General features: G+C 34.2%; 2 protein-coding genes across 3 annotated transcripts in view; both read left to right on the forward strand.

Moving 5' to 3' along the window:
- Nucleotides 1-20,458, forward strand: part of LOC134852115 (uncharacterized) — a 380,695-nt gene that overhangs the window by 286,120 nt on the left and 74,117 nt on the right. The gene's annotated exons all lie outside the window — the stretch shown is intronic.
- LOC134840678 (uncharacterized) lies at nucleotides 90-18,239 on the forward strand. The gene is made up of 9 exons (XM_063856653.1): nucleotides 90-221; nucleotides 300-372; nucleotides 892-1,092; nucleotides 2,297-2,485; nucleotides 7,846-8,040; nucleotides 14,633-14,743; nucleotides 15,052-15,204; nucleotides 17,394-17,477; nucleotides 18,011-18,239. The coding sequence occupies exons 1-9, from the start codon at nucleotides 211-213 to the stop codon at nucleotides 18,077-18,079; spliced, it is 1,086 nt and encodes a 361-aa protein (XP_063712723.1). The 5' UTR covers nucleotides 90-210; the 3' UTR covers nucleotides 18,080-18,239.

A 20,458-nucleotide genomic window follows, 5' to 3' on the forward strand; every position in this document is an offset into this window, starting at 1 on the left:
ACTCTCTTTCTACTCTTTTTCGTTTGACTTATGTTTGTAAAATGGTCTATTATATGAAGTAATCTGTTCAAACCAATTTTGGTTGATTTTCATGACGAAGTTGTTTTATGTACGAGTTGGTTTTTAAACTAAACCACAATATGCGATAAAGCTCTCACTTAAATTAGAGTTACAGAAAATAAATACAGTTTGTACCTGCGTTGATTAAACATGGGGAACCAGTGAGTTGATTTTTTCTATTAATTCTATTGTTGTTCTTGATTTGATGTTGAAGTTGGTTTTAAACTGGTCTGTTTTAGACTGAAATTGTACAAAGGAAGAACCAGCAGATGTGTGGGATATCTGGGAGCCTTTGTCAGCTTCCTCATCACCGTAAGTCCATCTCAGTTTTTCTCAAAATTGGTATATTAAGCTACTGTTAGTCTAGCTGCCATTAAAAAAGGCGTTTTAAATCGCCTCTTAAGGAGCTCAAACATAACTGCATATCTTCGTCCCTGAAACGTGCAGAATCTTCGTCCTGAAAAGTGCAGAATCTCAAAAATAACGAGGAACTCAGAATCCCTTCTATTTCCTCATTCCTAGATCCAACGATCCGGGAATTGTTTACGTTATAAAGAGTTCGAAATAGCCTTTAGAAAACAGCGTTAGTAAAAATGTGTTAGAAAACCTATAAAAATTGATTAGAAAATTAGGATAGGGCAAAATATCCCTCTCCCCATTCTACTTGTCCCCTCCCCAACCCCCAACCACCCCCACGTTTCATTTTAACTTAGAAACTCAAAAGTCCTTTTAAATAAGCTTTCGTGACTGTAATTTCACAAAAAGTCAGGGGGGGCATGGAAAAGAGCCCTCTAACTCCTCTGCTGTGGTGATGATAATGTGATGTGTTAGGTGTATGGGGGAGCTATGACAGGGATGGGGGTGTGGCTTGTGAGTGAGGACGTGGTGGGGGTGTTGAAGACTGTGGTGCCCAGCAGCAGCGTCTGGGACTGGATCGCTTTCGGGATGATAGTCACCGGCGTCTTCCTCTCCGTCACAGGCCTCCTCGGCATCAAGGGATTCATCAAGGAGCGCAGAATGGTCCTCACTCTAGTCAGTATACTATGCTTTTATTATGATTATTTTGCATCATAAATCGCTCAAAAAATGTCCATATAGTCGAACAAAGTCAAAATCGGACATCGTTCGACTGAAAAAGTCAAAAACGGACATCGTTCGACCATTTCGGTCGAATCATGAGTCGAGCACCTCAGCCCGCGTGCTTTTAATATTAATTGGTTTTTATGACATAGTTTTGACTAAAATATATTAACTGTAAGTAATCAATTATTTCAGACGTCGGCCCAGGTAAACATTTCAATACCCCGCTGGAAAACCAAGTGGGACTATCACCCCACTAAAAATAAACAATTCTGATTGGCCGAAATCGAATGCCTTTACCATCTATGTTAAAAAGTTTTCCTACCTAAATTGAGTTAGGGTGAGATGGTCTTCTTGGTCTCAGACGTCAAAATGAGCAGTTTTACTCTTATTTTTTTTTTCAAAACCATTGACCAAAATAGAAAACTTGGCCCCAATATATATTTAGCTGCCAGACTTTAGGAAACATGATCTACTTGGCTTTTCACAATCGTGAACGTGTAAAAGACTGAGAGTCAAATACCAGCAATCAATTACTAGCTGAAAAAGGTTTCAAAGTGAGGCTATTTTGTGAAAAGTTTTTTGCTATGTTTTTTAGGAATGTAAAATTCAGATCACTCACTTAGTTTTCAAAACGTATTGCAATTCAATAAACTTGGTTTTTCATTTTGAGACAATTGAATATAACATATAACGATAATGAAAAACTTTGTGCGTTTTTGCTGGAAAAATTGCCCCCTATCATCAGTTTAAAAGCACTTTTTCAAAAAGAATAACTCGACTTTCTACTATACTAACTGTGATAATGGAAAAAAATATTTCAAAGAGACAAAACGTGTTATTGAAATTTTCCCCAGGGGTGAATTTTGGGCGGTCGGTCGGCAATTTTTCCCCAGGGGTGAATTTTGCGCGGTCGGCAATCTACGACTTCCCCAGGGGTGAATTTTCGCGGTCGGCAATTTTTTTGAAAAAAAGTAGGGCAAAAGGCCAATTACGAGAAATTTTGGAAGGTTTTTATATCTTAATATAGTACCAAAGCGGCCCTTTGGGTGGTGAGGGGGGGGGGTTCGAATCTCTAACAGAAAAACGTCCCCCAATTCGTCCCTGTTGTGCCCAAATGTACTTAATATCGCTGAGTAAGATTGTTGTGTTGCAGCACTGTCTGATGTTGGCGTTGAGTTTTGTGGGGGTGTCATTGTTCGTGGGTTTGCCCATGTGGTACAGGAGCCATATGACCAAAAACCTCTACAACCAGATGGAAGAGTCCTTCTTCGACTACCAGGGCGAACAGGCCAGAGACAAACACAGCGTGTTCTGGAACTACGCGCAGATATATGTCAGTCTCGTACAAATCAACTCTGTGTATTGCTTTTTACACAAGCAAACGCCTGTTTTTATAATACGAGTTCAATTTTGGTCCAAAATCTAAGTTGCTCATTTTTGCGTTCAATTTTTATGTTCAAGTTTATTATTTTACTCAAACACAGTTTGGCGAGCGGTTTAGTAATGTTTTTTTTGACCATTTATACTTTCTCTTATGAATGCATTTCTTATTTGGGGTATACTCTAAGAGGCTGTGATAGCTAACTGAAGATAAGAGGGGTGGAGGGCGCACCGCACATTTTAGAGCTCCGCGGTTCGAATCCCGTATTATTCAAAGCATTATTACACTTTTCGAAGCTTCGTTGATTATTTGAGAAGTCCTCGTTATTACTGCTCAAAATGTTTGAAAGACGTGTAAACGAAGCAGTAACAGTTCGGCTGCTGACGTAAACAGCTGTAACGTACGTTGATTTTATCTCAGAATTCTAAATTTTGAGTCAAACTAGTTTCTCTACTTCGTTGCTATCTTGTTGTTGTTGTTGTTGTTGTTGTTGTTGTTGAAAGATTCGATACGATTTAGTTCAAAAAAATAAATTCGATTTCACAGCCGGATGGAATTTTGTGGTCTGATTGTTTGCTTGATTACTAGCTGAGGCTGGTAACTCAAAAGACAAATAAAATTCTTATAGAGTCGAAACTTTTTCTCCGCCGAGATAAATTTTCGACTCTATAAATGACTTTTATTTGTTTATTATGTTACCAGCCTCCGCTAGTAAGCAAGCACAGAATCAGACCACAAAATTCCATCCGGCCGGGAATTCGTAATTTTTTGTTTTGAGCTAAATCGCATTGAATCCTTGAACAACAACAAGACTGCTCGTATCAGGGCGAAGCCCTGAATATTTCGACTGCCTTTTGAGGTCTATAGAGCAGTAATAGCATGAAAAAAATAAATGTAAAAAAATGAATTGAAATTTTTTTGTGGGAATCACACCATATAAAGTACAAAGTGATAAATTCACTCCTAGTAACAAATCAATTATGGCAATAAGTTCCTACATTCAATTTAGAAAGATTTCTAAGACGGAGTAAATCTCCGCTTACGTTAATAGCGCGAAATTTATCGCAAGTTAATTGTCCCAAATTGGCCAAAATGACTATCTTTAAACCTCTATAACTTTACGAAAAATGATCACAGGTGAAATCATTTTTCAAATTTAGGCTTAGGACAACACTACTTTTTGAATGTTTTTTAAAAAGCCGTCAAAAATGGCTAGTTAAAAAGTCGAAATTTGTCTGAAGAAAAAAAAACCCACCTCGAACACAAACACTTCGTTACTTTCGTTACGAAAGTTGGAACTACAAGATAGCAAGAAAGCAAAGAAGTTTGACTCAAAAATTAGAATGAGAAATTTCTCTCGGAGGAGATAATACCATTTTACTTTCTTTCACTTACGAGAGCAGCTGTGCTCATAATCCGGAATAATACTTTCCCATCTACATCTTTTGTTAGAAAGCTGTAAGAAATACGCAGTTTCTAACACGTGCAAGGGCTGATATATAACAGGTTTATAAAAAAAAACAGGAATCACGAGGTTACTTAACTCATATGCCTTCTCTTAAGTTATTTACGCTAAAATTTTTGAAAAAATTGTAAAATTTTCTTCATTTAAAGAGTTGAAGTTTATTCGGGGTGATAAAAATCTTGCAAGAAAATGTATTTTGGAAAACTTGATCCTCAATGTGTCGATCGAAACTTTTTTCTGAGGTTTTGCCTATATTTTAGCTTTTAATGGAGCTTTACGTTTTACGATAGCTAAACTATACCCTATGGCATAGTATTTTTTGCCAATTTTTGTAATCTTTGTCACAAATTATTTTTTCAATTTTTCTAATCAAGAACAAAATTATAATTTTCCATTTTTTTACTTTCTTATTAAAAAAACTGAAAACAAAACTCTGAAACATTTGAAAATTTTATAAATCAAACGCTCAATTATTTATTTTTTAATTTTTTATTTAAGGTTTAACTGAACGTTCGATATATAAAATGTTCAATTGTTCGACAAATGTTTTGCGGCTTCAATTTTTAAAAATTCCCTGTTTTTTATGACAAAGTATACTAGTGAAATTAAGGGCATTTAAGCATTCTTATTCAAAAGTTGTTTTAACAAAGAAGGAAGCGTGTTTTAAGCAACGAATCAGTTTTATGCATTTTGAGTTTTGAATCAACAAAGTTTGAAAGATCATTTCGAAGTAGTGAAAGCTAATTTTGAAAAAAAACAGAAGTGCTGAAACATTTAGGTTTTTAAAAAAAAAATTTATAATCAAAAAAATTTTTTTACATCGTTTTGCTTGTAACTTTTTTGTTCTTCGGAAAGCTTCGGATAAATTTCAGACGACGTTTTGCAGTTCAGTTTAATCGATTATTTGATAATAGCAGAGAGCAAAAAAACCTAATTTTCTCTTAAATTTTTTTTTTGAAAAAACACTCTTGCTCTAATATTAACAAGATGGTTTTAAACACTTCCGCAATTCTTAGGTCTTATAAAGATTTCAAATCTGGCAATTTTTTAGACTAGTGCTGGTATGGAATTGAGGCTGTATTTTTTCGTTTAATTTCTTTTTGCATTCAAAAAATTAGTCAAAATTACGCACGGCAAAAAATAGCTCTATAGAACAGATTTTGATTTTTTTCATCTATTTTAAAGTCAAAATTCAAAAGTTCGAAAATTATTGGTTACATCAATTATCAGCCTTAATTCATAGTAAAAGAATGCTGGTGAATAAAGATACAAATGTTCAAAATCAACCGTTTTATCAACATCAATCTCAAAAAAAAAACTGCATAATTTAAGTTTATTTTAACGAACTGCGAAAAAATTACAACATTTTCGGTCGTTTTTTGATACTTTTTACCCGTCGAATCATTGAAACTATACAAAAATCAATGAAAATGGTTCAGTTGATTAAGAAGAGAAAAACAAGCAGTTCTGCCCACAATTTAATACAAAAGATTAAGAATACTATGAAAGATGAAGTGTTTCTAAAATTCTGAAACATTTGTGAAAAATTTGGACATTATTTAAATCAAACGCTCGGTTTATTTATTTTATTATTTTTTTAAAATTTGAACTGAGCGTTTGATATATAAAACTTCCAAATGTTTGTCAAATTTTTAAATTTTTTTGAGCCCCGAGAGAAAAGTGATCATTCAACTACTGTTGCATAGTCTTTATTTTTGGTTGATATCTGAGCAAAAGAGTTTTTTGATTTTCAACTGAAAAAGGAGTGAAGCAAAAAATTGATGAATACATTACATGTGAAAATTATAGGAGTAAATTAGGGGTGGAAAAAGATGTTGCTCAATCAAATGATTGTGTTCAGGAAAAAAACTGTATGGCGTTAGAAGTTTGACAGTCACAAAGGGTTTCAAAAACGTGCTAATAATTCAAAGTTCAATATTTAAAACAGGTTCCATGCTTCAGAAACTTTTAGTAACATTGATTATAGTAGACCATTGAAAATGAATCAAATTAGAGACAAAAAATGTACGAAATCGATTCTTAACATCTACTGGAAATGATTCGCCGAATAAACCTAGATCACAGGTGAAATCATTTTTCAAATTTAAGCTTAGGACAACACTACTTTTTGAATGTTTTTTAAAAAGCCGTCAAAAATGGCTAGTTAAAAAGTCGAAATTTGTCTGAAGAAAAAAAAACCCACCTCGAACACAAACACTTCGTTACTTTCGTTACGAAAGTTGGAACTACAAGATAGCAAGAAAGCAAAGAAGTTTGACTCAAAAATTAGAATGAAAACTTTCTCTCGGAGGAGATAATACCATTTTACTTTCTTTCACTTACGAGAGCAGCTGTGCTCATAATCCGGAATAATACTTTCCCATCTACATCTTTTGTTAGAAAGCTGTAAGAAATACGCAGTTTCTAACACGTGCAAGGGCTGATATATAACAGGTTTATAAAAAAAAACAGGAATCACGAGGTTACTTAACTCATATGCCTTCTCTTAAGTTATTTACGCTAAAATTTTTGAAAAAATTGTAAAATTTTCTTCATTTAAAGAGTTGAAGTTTATTCGGTGTGATAAAAATCTTGCAAGAAAATGTATTTTGGAAAACTTGATCCTCAATGTGTCGATCGAAACTTTTTTCTGAGGTTTTGCCTATATTTTAGCTTTTAATGGAGCTTTACGTTTTACGATAGCTAAACTATACCCTATGGCATAGTATTTTTTGCAAATTTTTGTAATCTTTGTCACAAATTATTTTTTCAATTTTTCTAATCAAGAACAAAATTATAATTTTCCATTTTTTTACTTTCTTATTAAAAAAACTGAAAACAAAACTCTGAAACATTTGAAAATTTTATAAATCAAACGCTCAATTATTTATTTTTTAATTTTTTATTTAAGGTTTAACTGAACGTTCGATATATAAAATGTTCAATTGTTCGACAAATGTTTTGCGGCTTCAATTTTTAAAAATTCCCTGTTTTTTATGACAAAGTATACTAGTGAAATTAAGGGCATTTAAGCATTCTTATTCAAAAGTTGTTTTAACAAAGAAGGAAGCGTGTTTTAAGCAACGAATCAGTTTTATGCATTTTGAGTCTTGAATCAACAAAGTTTGAAATATACTTTCGAATCCCGTAAAGTATATTTAGCTGCCAGACTTTAGGAAACATGATCTACTTGGCTTTTCACAATTGTGAACGTGTAAAAGACTGAGAGTCAAATACCAGCAATCAATTACTAGCTGAAAAAGGTTTCAAAGTGAGGCTATTTTGTGAAAAGTTTTTTGCTATGTTTTTTAGGAATGTAAAATTCAGATCACTCACTTAGTTTTCAAAACGTATTGCAATTCAATAAACTTGGTTTTTCATTTTGAGACAATTGAATATAACATATAACGATAATGAAAAACTTTGTGCGTTTTTGCTGGAAAAATTGCCCCCTATCATCAGTTTAAAAGCACTTTTTCAAAAAGAATAACTCGACTTTCTACTATACTAACTGTGATAATGGAAAAAATTATTTCAAAGAGACAAAACGTGTTATTGAAATTTTCCCCAGGGGTGAATTTTGGGCGGTCGGTCGGCAATTTTTCCCCAGGGGTGAATTTTGCGCGGTCGGCAATCTACGACTTCCCCAGGGGTGAATTTTCGCGGTCGGCAATTTTTTTGAAAAAAAGTAGGGCAAAAGGCCAATTACGAGAAATTTTGGAAGGTTTTTATATCTTAATATAGTACCAAAGCGGCCCTTTGGGTGGTGAGGGGGGGGGGGTTCGAATCTCTAACAGAAAAACGTCCCCCAATTCGTCCCTGTTGTGCCCAAATGTACTTAATATCGCTGAGTAAGATTGTTGTGTTGCAGCACTGTCTGATGTTGGCGTTGAGTTTTGTGGGGGTGTCATTGTTCGTGGGTTTGCCCATGTGGTACAGGAGCCATATGACCAAAAACCTCTACAACCAGATGGAAGAGTCCTTCTTCGACTACCAGGGCGAACAGGCCAGAGACAAACACAGCGTGTTCTGGAACTACGCGCAGATATATGTCAGTCTAGTACAAATCAACTCTGTGTTTTGCTTTTTACACAAGCAAACGCCTGTTTTTATAATACGAGTTCAATTTTGGTCCAAAATCTAAGTTGCTCATTTTTGCGTTCAATTTTTATGTTCAAGTTTATTATTTTACTCAAACACAGTTTGGCGAGCGGTTTAGTAATGTTTTTTTTTGACCATTTATACTTTCTCTTATGAATGCATTTCTTATTTGGGGTATACTCTAAGAGGCTGTGATAGCTAACTGAAGATAAGAGGGGTGGAGGTCGCACCGCACATTTTAGAGCTCCCCGGTTCGAATCCCGTATTATTCAAAGCATTATTACACTTTTCGAAGCTTCGTTGATTATTTGAGAAGTCCTCGTTATTACTGCTCAAAATGTTTGAAAGACGTGTAAACGAAGCAGTAACAGTTCGGCTGTTGACGTAATCAGCTGTAACGTACGTTGATTTTATCTCAGAATTCTAAATTTTGAGTCAAACTAGTTTCTCTACTTCGTTGCTATCTTGTTGTTGTTGTTGTTGTTGTTGAAAGATTCGATACGATTTAGTTCAAAAAAATAAATTCGATTTCACAGCCGGATGGAATTTTGTGGTCTGATTGTTTGCTTGATTACTAGCTGAGGCTGGTAACTCAAAAGACAAATAAAATTCTTATAGAGTCGAAACTTTTTCTCCGCCGAGATAAATTTTCGACTCTATAAATGACTTTTATTTGTTTATTATGTTACCAGCCTCCGCTAGTAAGCAAGCACAGAATCAGACCACAAAATTCCATCCGGCCGGGAATTCGTAATTTTTTGTTTTGAGCTAAATCGCATTGAATCCTTGAACAACAACAAGACTGCTCGTATCAGGGCGAAGCCCTGAATATTTCGACTGCCTTTTGAGGTCTATAGAGCAGTAATAGCATGAAACAAATAAATGTAAAAAAATGAATTGAATTTTTTTTAGTTGAAATTTTTTTGTGGGAATCACACCATATAAAGTACAAAGTGATAAATTCACTCCTAGTAACAAATCAATTATGGCAATAAGTTCCTACATTCAATTTAGAAAGATTTCTAAGACGGAGTAAATCTCCGCTTACGTTAATAGCGCGAAATTTATCGCAAGTTAATTGTCCCAAATTGGCCAAAATGACTATCTTTAAACCTCTATAACTTTACGAAAAATGATCACAGGTGAAATCATTTTTCAAATTTAGGCTTAGGACAACACTACTTTTTGAATGTTTTTTAAAAAGCCGCCGTCAAAAATGGCTAGTTAAAAAGTCGAAATTTGTCTGAAGAAAAAAAAACCCACCTCGAACACAAACACTTCGTTACTTTCGTTACGAAAGTTGGAACTACAAGATAGCAAGAAAGCAAAGAAGTTTGACTCAAAAATTAGAATGAGAAATTTCTCTCGGAGGAGATAATACCATTTTACTTTCTTTCACTTACGAGAGCAGCTGTGCTCATAATCCGGAATAATACTTTCCCATCTACATCTTTTGTTAGAAAGCTGTAAGAAATACGCAGTTTCTAACACGTGCAAGGGCTGATATATAACAGGTTTATAAAAAAAACAGGAATCACGAGGTTACTTAACTCATATGCCTTCTCTTAAGTTATTTACGCTAAAATTTTTGAAAAAATTGTAAAATTTTTTTCATTTAAAGAGTTGAAGTTTATTCGGTGTGATAAAAATCTTGCAAGAAAATGTATTTTGGAAAACTTGATCCTCAATGTGTCGATCGAAACTTTTTTTCTGAGGTTTTGCCTATATTTTAGCTTTTAATGGAGCTTTACGTTTTACGATAGCTAAACTATACCCTATGGCATAGTATTTTTTGCAAATTTTTGTAAACTTTGTCACAAATTATTTTTTCAATTTTTCTAATCAAGAACAAAATTATAATTTTCCATTTTTTACTTTCTTATTAAAAAAACTGAAAACAAAACTCTGAAACATTTGAAAGTTTTATAAATCAAACGCTCCATTATTTATTTTTTAATTTTTTATTTAAGGTTTAACTGAACGTTCGATATATAAAATGTTCAATTGTTCGACAAATGTTTTGCGGCTTCAATTTTTAAAAATTCCCTGTTTTTTATGACAAAGTATACTAGTGAAATTAAGGGCATTTAAGCATTCTTATTCAAAAGTTGTTTTAACAAAGAAGGAAGCGTGTTTTAAGCAACGAATCAGTTTTATGCATTTTGAGTTTTGAATCAACAAAGTTTGAAAGATCATTTCGAAGTAGTGAAAGCTAATTTTGAAAAAAAACAGAAGTGCTGAAACATTTAGGTTTTTAAAAAAAAAATTTATAATCAAAAAAATTTTTTTACATCGTTTTGCTTGTAACTTTTTTGTTCTTCGGAAAGCTTCGGATAAATTTCAGACGACGTTTTGCAGTTCAGTTTAATCGATTATTTGATAATAGCAGAGAGCAAAAAAAACCTAATTTTCTCTTAAATTTTTTTTTTGAAAAAACACTCTTGCTCTAATATTAACAAGATGGTTTTAAACACTTCCGCAATTCTTAGGTCTTATAAAGATTTCAAATCTGGCAATTTTTTAGACTAGTGCTGGTATGGAATTGAGGCTGTATTTTTTCGTTTAATTTCTTTTTGCATTCAAAAAATTAGTCAAAATTACGCACGGCAAAAAATAGCTCTATAGAATAGATTTTGATTTTTTTCATCTATTTTAAAGTCAAAATTCAAAAGTTCGAAAATTATTGGTTACATCAATTATCAGCCTTAATTCATAGTAAAAGAATGCTGGTGAATAAAGATACAAATGTTCAAAATCAACCGTTTTATCAACATCAATCTCAAAAAAAATCTGCATAAATTAAGTTTATTTTAACGAACTGCGAAGAAATTACACCATTTTCGGTCGTTTTTTGATACTTTTTACCCGTCGAATCATTGAAACTATACAAAAATCAATGAAAATGGTTCAGTTGATTAAGAAGAGAAAAACAAGCAGTTCTGCCCACAATTTAATACAAAAGATTAAGAATACTAAGAAAGATGAAGTGTTTCTAAAATTCTGAAACATTTGTGAAAAATTTGGACATTATTTAAATCAAACGCTCGGTTTATTTATTTTATTATTTTTTTAAAATTTGAACTGAGCGTTTGATATATAAAACTTCCAAATGTTTGTCAAATTTTTAAATTTTTTTGAGCCCCGAGAGAAAAGTGATCATTCAACTACTGTTGCATAGTCTTTATTTTTGGTTGATATCTGAGCAAAATAGTTTTTTGATTTTCAACTGAAAAAGAAGTGAAGCAAAAATTTGATGAATACATTACATGTGAAAATTATAGGAGTAAATTAGGGGTGGAAAAAGATGTTGCTCAATCAAATGATTGTGTTCATTAAAAAAACTGTATGGCGTTAGAAGTTTGACAGTCACAAAGGGTTTCAAAAACGTGCTAATAATTCAAATTTCAATATTTAAAACAGGTTCCATGCTTCAGAAACTTTTAGTAACATTGATTATAGTAGACCATTGAAAATGAATCAAATTAGAGACAAAAAATGTACGAAATCGATTCTTAACAACTACTGGAAATGATTCGCCGAATAAACCTAGATCACAGGTGAAATCATTTTTCAAATTTAAGCTTAGGACAACACTACTTTTTGAATGTTTTTTAAAAAGCCGTCAAAAATGGCTAGTTAAAAAGTCGAAACTTGTCTGAAGAAAAAAAAACCCACCTCGAACACAAACACTTCGTTACTTTCGTTACGAAAGTTGGAACTACAAGATAGCAAGAAAGCAAAGAAGTTTGACTCAAAAATTAGAATGAGAAATTTCTCTCGGAGGAGATAATACCATTTTACTTTCTTTCACTTACGAGAGCAGCTGTGCTCATAATCCGGAATAATACTTTCCCATCTACATCTTTTGTTAGAAAGCTGTAAGAAATACGCAGTTTCTTACACGTGCAAGGGCTGATATATAACAGGTTTATAAAAAAAAACAGGAATCACGAGGTTACTTAACTCATATGCCTTCTCTTAAGTTATTTACGCTAAAATTTTTGAAAAAATTGTAAAATTTTCTTCATTTAAAGAGTTGAAGTTTATTCCGTGTGATAAAAATCTTGCAAGAAAATGTATTTTGGAAAACTTGATCCTCAATGTGTCGATCGAAACTTTTTTCTGAGGTTTTGCCTATATTTTAGCTTTTAATGGAGCTTTACGTTTTACGATAGCTAAACTATACCCTATGGCATAGTATTTTTTGCAAATTTTTGAAACTTTGTCACAAATTATTTTTTCAATTTTTCTAATCAAGAACAAAATTATAATTTTCCATTTTTTACTTTCTTATTAAAAAAACTGAAAACAAAACTCTGAAACTTTTGAAAATTTTATAAATCAAACGCTCAATTATTTATTTTTTAATTTTTTATTTAAGGTTTAACTGAACGTTCGATATATAAAATGTTCAATTGTTCGACAAATGTTTTGCGGTTTCAATTTTTAAAAATTCCCTGTTTTTTATGACAATGTATACTAGTGAAATCAAGGGCATTTAAGCATTCTTATTCAAAAGTTGTTTTAACAAAGAAGGAAGCGTGTTTTAAGCAACGAATCAGTTTTATGCATTTTGAGTCTTGAATCAACAAAGTTTGAAAGATCATTTCGAAGTAGTGAAAGCTAATTTTGAAAAAAAACAGAAGTGCTGAAACATTTAGGTTTTTTTAAAAAAAATTTATAATCAAAAAAATTTTTTTACATTGTTTTGCTTGTAACTTTTTTGTTCTTCGGAAAGCTTCGGATAAATTTCAGACGACGTTTTGCAGTTCAGTTTAATCGATTATTTGACAATAGCAGAGAGCAAAAAAACTTAATTTTCTCTTAAATTTTTTTTTGAAAAAACACTCTTGCTCTAATATTAACAAGATGGTTTTAAACACTTCCGCAATTCTTAAGTCTTATAAAGATTTCAAATCTGGCAATTTTTTAGACTAGTGCTGATATGGAATTGAGGCTGTATTTTTTCGTTTAATTTCTTTTTGCATTCAAAAAATTAGTCAAAATTACGCACGGCAAAAAATAGCTCTATAGAATAGATTTTGATTTTTTTCATCTATTTTAAAGTCAAAATTCAAAAGTTCGAAAATTATTGGTTACATCAATTATCAGCCTTAATTCATAGTAAAAGAATGCTGGTGAATAAAGATACAAATGTTCAAAATCAACCGTTTTATCAACATCAATCTCAAAAAAAAACTGCATAAATTAAGTTTATTTTAACGAACTGCGAAGAAATTACACCATTTTCGGTCGTTTTTTGATACTTTTTACCCGTCGAATCATTGAAACTATACAAAAGTCAATGAAAATGGTTCAGTTGATTAAGAAGAGAAAAACAAGCAGTTCTGCCCACAATTTAATACAAAAGATTAAGAATACTAAGAAAGATGAAGTGTTTCTAAAATTCTGAAACATTTGTGAAAAATTTGGACATTATTTAAATCAAACGCTCGGTTTATTTATTTTATTATTTTTTTAAAATTTGAACTGAGCGTTTGATATATAAAACTTCCAAATGTTTGTCAAATTTTTAAATTTTTTTGAGCCCCGAGAGAAAAGTGATCATTCAACTACTGTTGCATAGTCTTTATTTTTGGTTGGTATCTGAGCAAAAGAGTTTTTTGATTTTCAACTGAGAAAGAAGTGAAGCAAAAAATTGATGAATACATTACATGTGAAAATTATAGGAGTAAATTCGGGTTGGAAAAAGATGATGGTCAGTCAAATGATTGTGTTCAGGAAAAACGCTGGATGGCTTTAGAAGTCTGACAGTCACAAAGTGTTCCAAAAAAGTGCTAATAATTCAAAGTTCAACATTTAAACAGTTTCTCCATGCTTCAGAAACTTTTAGTAACATGGATTATAGTAGACCATTGAAAATGAATCAAATTAAAGAAAAAAATTGCACGAAATCGATTCTTATCATCTACTGGAAATGATTCGCCGAATAAACCTAGACGCTGCGGAACTCATTTTTCCGTCCCTTTTCTGCCTTTTTTTATAGGAAGTTGGGCGAAATTTACGAATCTTTTTCATATGCATCTACGTGTAAGTTTTCACGATCGTCCGATTATTATACAAAGGGGAGTCCCCCGTCACATGCTAACACACACAAACAAACACACAAACTTCTTTCTTTTATTATACGTATAGATTTGCTGTTTTTTAAGAAAATGACTATGTCGAAATATTTTCGTTCTTTTACCTTTTTTTCTTGAAATATATTTTTTCTGATTGCTTGCATAGTAGTTCTCAATCTTCGGAAGTTGGCGTCCTTCGAACTGCCTTCCTGTTTGGTATTATTTTAGTTTTGACCTAGCATTGCAAACTTTGTAAAAATCGAATCCGGCTTCAATTTCGGAAAATCAAAATGAGTTTCGTTTGCATTCAGCTCCAATGTTTTCCGTCCTCCTAATAAAAAGCGCATCACGCTCTTATAAAAAGCGCATCCGCCTCCAATACTTTGCTAATTTTGAGGATCACTTAGCTCGGAATTGTTTTTTGACCTCTCCTTTTCGAAGTCTTTGCTTTCGTTGCAGTACAGGTGCTGCGGATTGGACCAGGAGGCTGACTGGCGCTTCCAGGCCTGGAACTACGAGAACAAACTCAACATCATGTACATGCCCAGTCAAGGCAGAAACATCTCCAGGGTAAGTTGATTATAGTCACCGAGTTACTCTTTCAAGTTTTTCGCGACATTGAAGTTCAATTTTTCTTTCAAGTCCCGGATATTTGTCATTTGAATGACACCGGTAATAATTAGAGTCACATTTCTCGGTAAATATGGTATATAATTATTTGACTTTTTTAACAAAATCTTAAAATAAGTTTCATAAATGGCGACTCATTAACTAAGGGGCGACTCTTTTTGATGAAATAAGAAAAAACGTTTTCTCGTAATATATCAAGCACAATCATTATAGATTTTCTCTGAGTGGTAAGTTGTTTTTCTTGAAAGAGGTGGCCTGCTTCGTGCTGTGACTACTACACGAGTGAGAAGAGACCCAGCCTGAACACCATTCGAAAGGGCAGATTCACCCCCGACCCAGTCAAGGTGGAGGACTGCTACCGCTACAACCCAAACTCCAACCCACCCGCCTCACATACAGACGTAAGTAGGCTGTCAATCAGACACACCAACCTGAAACGCACATGAATAAACCAAATAATAATCAACTCTACCCCGCAAAGTAAATGTCAATTTTTAAGCAGTAAGTAGCAGCATTGCTGAAATTTGATATATACTATAAGCAGTACCGGATTTAGGGGGGGGGGATTAATTAGGAGTGAGATTTTAAGCAAACTCAATAACAATCATTCTTTATTGGAGTAAGTATAATTCATTTCGTTCACACTATAACAAAAAAGATCAGGATGACTAATAATACAAGATTGAACTCAGGCAAACTGTCAACAGGAAAAAATTTTCTTTTTTGGTAGCATCCCAGGTTTTTTTAAACCAAAAATAAGCTCTTAGTTGGTGCGCAAAATATAAAAAGGGAAGCCTCTGCGTTTAAAAACGTTACGACAACTTTGCCAAAGACATAACATTTCTCTTACAAGAAATTAAGAAGTAGCCGCTTTGCCGCAAAAATTGCACAACCGCTTCTTTCGATTAAACTTTTAATCTCAGCTTTAATAGAGTAGTGAAAACAAAAACCTGTAAACAAAATTTAGAATTTTTCTTCTGCTAAAAGCACGGCGTGGCTCCTAAAGTAGAGAAGATTCACAAAATGGGGTTCCTCGATTAAACAACGTGAGAATTAGCACGGTGATTTTGGAGTAAAGTGATAAAAACTCCCAAAAAACGTTCAAAGTTTCAAGACATTCAGTTGTTTTAAGGCAGTTGATAGGTATCGAGAAAATTTTTTAAAAACGGTCAACAAATCAGAAAGTTGAAACAATTTGTCGCAGCCGCTTAAGCGGAAAAAATTCACCCAACCTTGAAATTCGATTGAATCCATACACCTAGATTTTGCAGGTTAGCTCTCGAGAAAATTAAAAAAAAAATTCAAAATTTTGCCAAAAAGTCAAAACTTGGGCTTTTGCGAGGGCCTTAATTTTTTGTATCAAAAAAAGTTGGGCGTAGTCCGTTATTCAAAGGAGCTTCCCACAGTTTTGTGGACGGAAGCCAAAATCTCTCAGTAATGATAGGGTGCTTTTTCAGTAAAGTTCATAAAGTTAGAAACAAAAACGCTCAAAAAGTTCTTAAACTCATTTTCTCGAGGATTAAAACTTTTTGTGTTAAAAAGTTTGGGATTTGCCGCTATTTCAGGAGAAATTCATACTATCCCTTGTCTCCCTTGAACCCACAACCACAGGTTTGGGAGGTTAACTTCTAAAGAAAATCCAAAAGATTCAAACACGGTTAAAAAAATCAAAACTTTTATTGTTCCGAGGGCCAAAAGTTCATGTATAAAAACTTTGGGCGTAGCCATTTGTAGAGGTGAATTTCATCGAATCCGTACAGTTCATTGAGACAAAAATCCCAGATTTGTTTGGTTGTTTTTGAGAAAACGAAAAAAGTCCAAAATATCGGTCAATTGTCCCCCCCCCCCCCCCCACACACTTTTTCGAATGCTGTAGACAAAAGGATGGATTAAGCAAAAAGAGACCAGGGTAGTTGCAGGCACACAAAGGTGTAGGCAATTTTTCTGTGGAGACCCTTTTCTGAGAAACTTTTTAAAGCGTCTCAAAAAAAAGTAAAATAAAAAACCCAATTTCATATATATCATGAAACCTATTTTAAAAATTTTATCACGCGAAAACTCTAGGCAACCATGCCAAGCAAGACAATTTAAATTCAAATTAGCACAAAAAAAACTTGCGAAGCGGAAACAAGGGCAAAAATCTTTGAGCAGACGCCACTTGAGGCAAAAACAAAACGTTTTATAAAAAAAGTTTTTGAAACTTTCAAGCCCCCCCCCCATGAAACTACCCTGTAGTAACAGGAACCCCGGTAGTTGAATTTTGAATTTTCATGAAATTGAGCATTTCAACTGCATCTGAATTTTCAAGAAATTGAGCATGCCAGTTGTATTGATGTCAGCTGAAATTGAGGAGTGATTCAGTGATTTTGTTAAAATAATTGTTATCCCGAAAAAAGTCTACATTCCTGGATCACTTTACCTGTCCCGCACATATTGCAAGGGGGAATTTGTAAGTAGTTTTACAACTAGCGAACGCGTATGCCGTTAAATTTATCTTGTATAGGGGGTGGAAACGTGTTACTGGTAGCAAAAAAGGGGTTGTTTAAAGAGGTCCAATTTAGTGTGCTTTGATTGCTGTTTTGTTCTGCAGGGATGCTACCGCAAGTTCAAGTCCATCATCTACTCCCAGATGACCTTCATGGGAACCACCGCGTCAGTTCTATGCGTCAAATTGGTAAATGTGCTTTTTTATCTTTTTTTTTGTCAAAAATGGGGACTGTTGAGCAAATAGCACAGGGTGTTCCGTTCTTAGTCATTGTTGTTTTGTTACGACGTTGAAAAAGAACCAAGTGAACGATTTCCTGTCTGCTTAAATTGGTTAGGGCTGAGATTGTTCACCAGATCCGATCACTCAATATCAATCTGATGGACCTGATTTGAGTGAAAATAAACCCACTGTCAGAGAGTCACTTCCAAATCCCGGAATGATCAATACACTAGTCAAAGCTTTAGAATGTGTTATGGACAAAATAAGCTCTTAAAGTTCCCATTGCCATGTTTGGATCCATTTAAAACTTTTATATAAACAAAAACATTGTTCTAGCTTCTATCTTTGATGGTTCATGATTCTTAAGAGGATTTTTTTATGATATTTTCTCGATAATTTCAAAAAATCATACTCTATTATATTTACAGATGACAGATGACATATGACATATTTGACAATTGACATATTTACATGTGAGGAAAATGTTGTTTTATTTACAGTTGGTTCTGTTCCTGAAGGCTGTCTTTGTCATCATGGCCAATGCACCGGAAGAAACCAGACTTCGATGATCCATTCGTCCCACGGAACCGCCGGATCCAGGGCAGATATTTGCACATAGTGTACATAATAAATACCACTATTTTTAGTCGGACACAATCTTGGAATAGTTGACCGAATATTTCGAAAATTTGAGAATAACTACAATTTGAATTTAACCCATCAAACCAATTGTAATTTTCAATAATGAGCGCGTAGGCATTCATAAAAAAGAGAATATAAGAAAGCTTGAGCGTTTTGAAAGCATAAAATTTACAAGTTTTGCTGCCTGAAACACTTTTGGTTCTTATTTGGTATCGAACCAACGGTGCTATATAAACTACTGAAAATATTTATGCTTGGGTAGTATTTTGTCACCAGGCACATTTCAAAAAAAAACACCAAGCAAAAATTTATGGAGCCCTTGAATTAGAATGTCTCGCTTTTTGTCATCTGGACAATAGACTACATTCCAATTTTCATTTCGCAGCACTTTTAATAAAAAAAACAAGAGAGAAAAACAGAAATTATCCAGTCAAACGTCTAGAGGTTTGAGTTTTATATTTTGGTTTTAACCCGTGTGATGGAAGAGGCACTATATCGCGCAAGACGTATTCCAAATAGTCAAGCTTTGACAAAATGATCAGTTCAAAAGTTTACACCCAAAATTTAACATTCCATCACTTTTTCAATAAGTCCGAGTAACATGCTTGGAAAATCCTCTGCGATCAAAACACAGTCTGCTGGCTGTTTTTCACGTTCGCCATCCTTTCAATTTCAATTTTGAAAATTTATTTTGATTTTGTCATTATGCAATGAAACTTGGCATAGTTGAAAAGAGTTAACATCATGCCTTTAGCCATAACACGTAAAACTGTTGCGAAGTTAGACAAGACTGCTCTTATCAGGGTAAAGCCCTAAATGTTTCGACTGTCTTTTAAGGTCTATGGAGCAGTAATAACATGAAAAAATTAAATGTAAAAAAAACAATGATTTTTTTTTTAATTTGAGTTTTTTTTTGTCAAATCATCCCCCACACGCCATATGAAAATCAAAGTGATAAAATTCGCCCCTTGTTGGCCAAAATGGCACTCTTCAAAGGGTGCTGAACATTAAGCCGACGGGACTTCAAGCCGAATCGTATAATTAGGGACTTCAAACCCACTATTATGTCAAAAAGTCTTGAAATAAGATGAATTTGAAAATTCTTGTCATAGTGGTTCCTTTTGTCAATCATTTCATTTCACTCAAAAGCAGACATCTTGGCTGGTGTTTGGCCTTTGGATTGTTTGACACCTTCGGATTTCACCTAAAACATTGTCTCGTTTGATCTTACTTAAATCAGTTATATCTTTATCTATTCTCTTAGTTCAAAATTCGAATTAGTCTATTTCAACATGGCGCAGACAGCAGCCCAAAAGTGGGGAAAAACCTACTTGGAATCGTTTAATTTTGGTCGGCAAAACATACGGTACCCCCCATGTTGTGGGATTTTGGCTAAATCGTTTCGAATGGAGAATGGTCGCGAAACACTCTATAAACCCGAAGAACTACTATTTCGCGGACTCGTTGAGCGCTACGCAGATAGCGGCTTTACCAGAAGACGTGGACGGAAAAAACAGATTAGCGACGGAACAAACCCTAATCTCGAACCTTTTTCTTTGCTTGGGCGAAAGGGGACAAGAGGATTGGTACTAACTCAAAGACCACACTTGGAGTTAGGAGAAGCACGCTACCCGAGGGTGCTCGATGCTATAAAGGGGAAGTTAAAAGGAGCGGAAGGAAACCTACGAGGTGTTCCAGTTATTATCTAGAAAGCAGAGAATCGGAGAACCAATGGAGCAATTCTATGCTGCTCTTAGTGGATTGGCGGCGCGATGTTCGTTTGGGACACTGGAGTCAAGAGTGTTATGTGTTTGTCAATATTGTTGTTTGTCAAGAGTGTTTGCCATTATGACAAATCGTGAGGCGCAAATTGAGTTATGTCGGACCACAAAACTCCGGAAGAAGCATACAGGATAGCTCTATCGAACAAGCGAGGGGATAGAGTCGCTAAATCCTGTGTTACAACCGGAGGCACAGCGTCGAGTAGTACAGGAGGCTGTGGAATTAGTATCAAGTCGGAGCCGGTGGGCGCGATTTGGGGCGGTTATCGAAATAATCGAGGCACAGGACGTGACCAAGTTTAAGGCCGTGGATTGTACCGCGGGGCATTGTCACCGGAGACCGGAGGTGTTACAATTGTGACAAACCTGGATTCACTACAAAAGACATGAACGAATGCGCGGCTAGAAATGTAACCTGCAATTTCTGCCAGAAAATTGGGCACTTCGAGCGGACCTGCCGGGCCAAGAAAAACCACAGGGGGCAATTCGTCTATCGAAGTTATTTAGGGGCAAGCGAACCAGGAA

Source organism: Symsagittifera roscoffensis, chromosome 1 (assembly GCF_963678635.1).
Source record: "Symsagittifera roscoffensis chromosome 1, txSymRosc1.1, whole genome shotgun sequence".
In the NCBI taxonomy this organism is placed as follows: Eukaryota; Metazoa; Xenacoelomorpha; order Acoela; family Convolutidae; genus Symsagittifera; species Symsagittifera roscoffensis.

What these genes read in the sequence shown, in the direction of transcription:
- LOC134840678 (XM_063856653.1), top strand. An exon ending in TTGTCAGCTTCCTCATCACC is followed by an intron (nt 373 to 891) that starts GTAAGTCCATCT and finishes GTGATGTGTTAG; the next exon opens with GTGTATGGGGGAGCTATGAC. An exon ending in AAGGCAGAAACATCTCCAGG is followed by an intron (nt 14,744 to 15,051) that starts GTAAGTTGATTA and finishes TTTTCTTGAAAG; the next exon opens with AGGTGGCCTGCTTCGTGCTG.